The sequence below is a fragment of the Lolium rigidum genome, chromosome 2, assembly GCF_022539505.1.
Source record: "Lolium rigidum isolate FL_2022 chromosome 2, APGP_CSIRO_Lrig_0.1, whole genome shotgun sequence".
NCBI classification, from domain to species: Eukaryota; Viridiplantae; Streptophyta; class Magnoliopsida; order Poales; family Poaceae; genus Lolium; species Lolium rigidum.
Genome location: NC_061509.1, coordinates 54,146,304 through 54,149,504, shown reverse-complemented (window position 1 = coordinate 54,149,504; position 3,201 = coordinate 54,146,304). Strand labels below are relative to the sequence as shown.

Here is a 3,201-nt window from a genome sequence, read left to right as displayed (position 1 = left end):
CCTTGATCTAACGGCGGTTGACACTACAAGATATTCTGCAGCACAAATAGCACGACATGAGAAGGCTCTTAATCACTTGTCCCTTGAGCTATTTGGTCCAGATGATTAGCCTAGATGCATGACTTGGTTATCTCTGTAATTTAGTCTATATTTGTGTACCTTCTAGCATGTAACCGATGTACTATGTGTATGTGCCCTCTGTTTAATTTAGCTTCTAAATAGGAGTGCACCCTTCAACATGTAACTGATCTATCATATCTATGGAATTTAAGTTTTTTATTTGTGTGTACTCATGCATGCTTTAATTAGGTGCAGTAATTAAATAGTGAATGAGATGGCCATGGGAACTAGCCGTTTGCAAGGAACTAGCCGTTTGCTACTTGTTGCAGACCATGCATGCATACAACAAAAATAAAGGCTGGCAAGATACCTAGCCGTTGCAAACAAGTGCATAAATAGAACATGCATGCATACAGCCATGTCCACCTCCATACTACAACATTCACTCAGTTCTCCCCATATTCTCCCTTGATAGTAGCATCTCTGTAACCATGTCCACTGAAGGAAACACCCAGCCTGAAGATTGTTACCTAGATGTCATCCCATTTGAATCAATTTGGGACTTCATCAACGACCCAGCCGAAGCTCAGATGGAAGAAGAAATTGCAGCTCAGATTGCACAGCAGCTAGGAGGTACGTCTAATCGAGGTTTTTCTAGAAGGCACATTGAAAGAAATCGTGAAGAAGGCCAGAATAGGGTGCTACGAGATTACTTTGTGGAGAATCCAGTTTTCACCGATGTCCAGTTTCGTCGAAGGTTTCGGATGAAACGGCCTTTATTTCGACGCATTGTGGAAACTCTTAGTGCATGGTCTCCATTTTTTCGCCAACGCAGCGATGCATTTGGCAAGCCTGGATTTTCACCTCTGCACAAATGCACCGCTGCCATGCGGATGTTAGCATATGGGACCCCTGCTGATTTGTTTGATGAACACTTGCGGATGCCTCCAACTACAGTGATCAAATGCTTGAGTATGTTCTGCAAAGGCATCATGGATAATTTTGGAGAGAAATACCTAAGAAAGCCAAATGCCGAAGATATTCAGCGGCTTCTTCATATAGGGCAGGCTCGTGGCTTTCCTGGAATGTTGGGAAGTATTGACTGCATGCACTGGGAGTGGAAGAACTGTCCGGTGGGATGGAAGGGTCAGTTCACCCGAGGTGATCATGGAGTATCCACCGTCATGCTCGAAGCGGTGGCATCACAGGACACTTGGATTTGGCATGCATATTTTGGTGTTGCTGGCTCAAATAATGACATCAATGTGTTAAACCAATCACCTTTGTTCACTGAAAAACTACAAGGAAGGGCTCCGGAGGTTCAGTTTACGGTGAATGGCAATGAATATAACATGGGTTATTACTTGGCTGATGGCATTTATCCAGAGTGGGCAGCATTTGTGAAAACAATCCCGCTGCCTCAAAGTGACGAAGATAAACTATATGCTAGGATGCAGGAAGGAGCAAGAAAAGATGTTGAGCGGGCATTTGGAATACTTCAAGCTCGCTTTGCGATCATACGTCATCCAGCTCGTATGTGGCATAGGAAAACACTTGCTAGGATCATGTATGCTTGCATTATATTGCATAACATGATTGTTGAGGACGAGAGAGATACATACCGGGTCCGATATGACATTGACTACAACAATGAGTATGAACAATCAGGAGAATCTCCACACTTGGCTGGATTTGAACATGGGCCACTACATGATTTTTCTGTCGTTTTGGAGACAGGCCAAGCTATTCGCAACAAAGGAATGCATCAAAAACTCAAGAGTGACTTGGTTCAGCATATATGGCAGCAATTTGGGGACAATGAGGCTTAATTAGTACTACAAGTTTCTAGCTTAATAATAAATTTAGTTGTTTCTAGCTGTGTTTTTATTTATCCAGTAGCTTGTAATAGGTTTTCATCACGCAAGCAAAGTGTGACTAGCAGAAGCAAAACTTGTAATGCAGTTGTTTTCATAATTTTTGCAATCCAACAAGCAAACAACAACCTGCAAAATCACAGCAAAATAACAGAACTTGCAAGATAATGAGAAAATAACCTTGACGGAGGGGTGTGGTAGCCGTCCCAATGGGTCGCCGATGTGGTCGCCGTACCAACCGGTCGCCGATGTGGTCGCCGTCGTCGTCCCTCCCAGCGTGGATGTGGTAGCCGCCCCAACCGGCCGTCGATGTGGTCGCCGTCGCCGTCCCTCCCAGCGTGGACGTCGTCGGCGTGGCATCCCCTCACCAGCGTGTACGTGGTCTCCGCCGCCGTCCCACCTGGTCCACGATGAGGTCGCCGTCGCCGTCCCACCCGGTCACCGATGTTGCCGTCGTCGCCATCCGCCCGGGTGTAGATGCGGTCGTACCGCAGGGGCACACCATCCCCACGACGGACCTGGCGGGATCTCGCCGGGCGGGCGTCGGGGCGCCCTCAATCTCCGCCGGATTTCCTGGCAGCGAACGGGAGAAGCTCTGGATAATTGGGGAAGTTTCCTGCGCGCGAAGGGATAAGGGTCGAGGCACTCTTTTCTTTTTTTTTTCTTTTCGTGGGGGCCCATCGCTACAGCTCGAAGCGGTTCGATACATAGCAGGAAATTGGAACCGAATCGAACTCTGACATGGTTTCAGATTGAATCGCACATACATAGTACATGGTCAGCTTCCGAAGACTTTGACAGAGTACACACATGCGCTGAACCTATACAACTTTTGATACGGGCGTGGAGGCCTATGTGGAGCCAGATTCAGGACTCCACTAGCTTAATTATCTTAAATTAGGTAATGGTCATATGTGGCCAATTAGGGTTTTAAATAAATCGAGTTAGTTTTGGTTTGGGCATGTCCAAACCAAGTTAGGGAGGCCCACTAGGGCTGGCCGGCCACCACACCCTCATATAAGGTGGAGGGGCGGCTAGGGTTTTAGACAGATAAGTTTAGACTAAAGTTTAGGGTTTACCCCATTGCGTGTGTTCACGTGTATCATCCCTCCGGGGTACGGCGCTGCCGTTTATCTATATTATCCGCTGCGAAGGTTCTTGTGTTCATCAAGGATTATCAAACTCAAGGTTTGAGGCGTATCGTTCGTCGATCCGTTGCTTGCTGGATTCGTTCCCTCTTCTCCAGGCTGCGTTGTGAAAGATCGGG

The 3,201-nt window shown here is 47.0% G+C and overlaps 1 protein-coding gene across 1 annotated transcript; it reads left to right on the top strand.

The window, feature by feature from the left end:
* Positions 1-551: 551 nt before the first annotated feature.
* Positions 552-1,889, top strand: LOC124689748. The gene has a single exon (XM_047223226.1). It carries the CDS (start codon positions 552-554, stop codon positions 1,887-1,889), a length of 1,338 nt encoding a protein of 445 aa, XP_047079182.1.
* Positions 1,890-3,201: the final 1,312 nt, after the last annotated feature.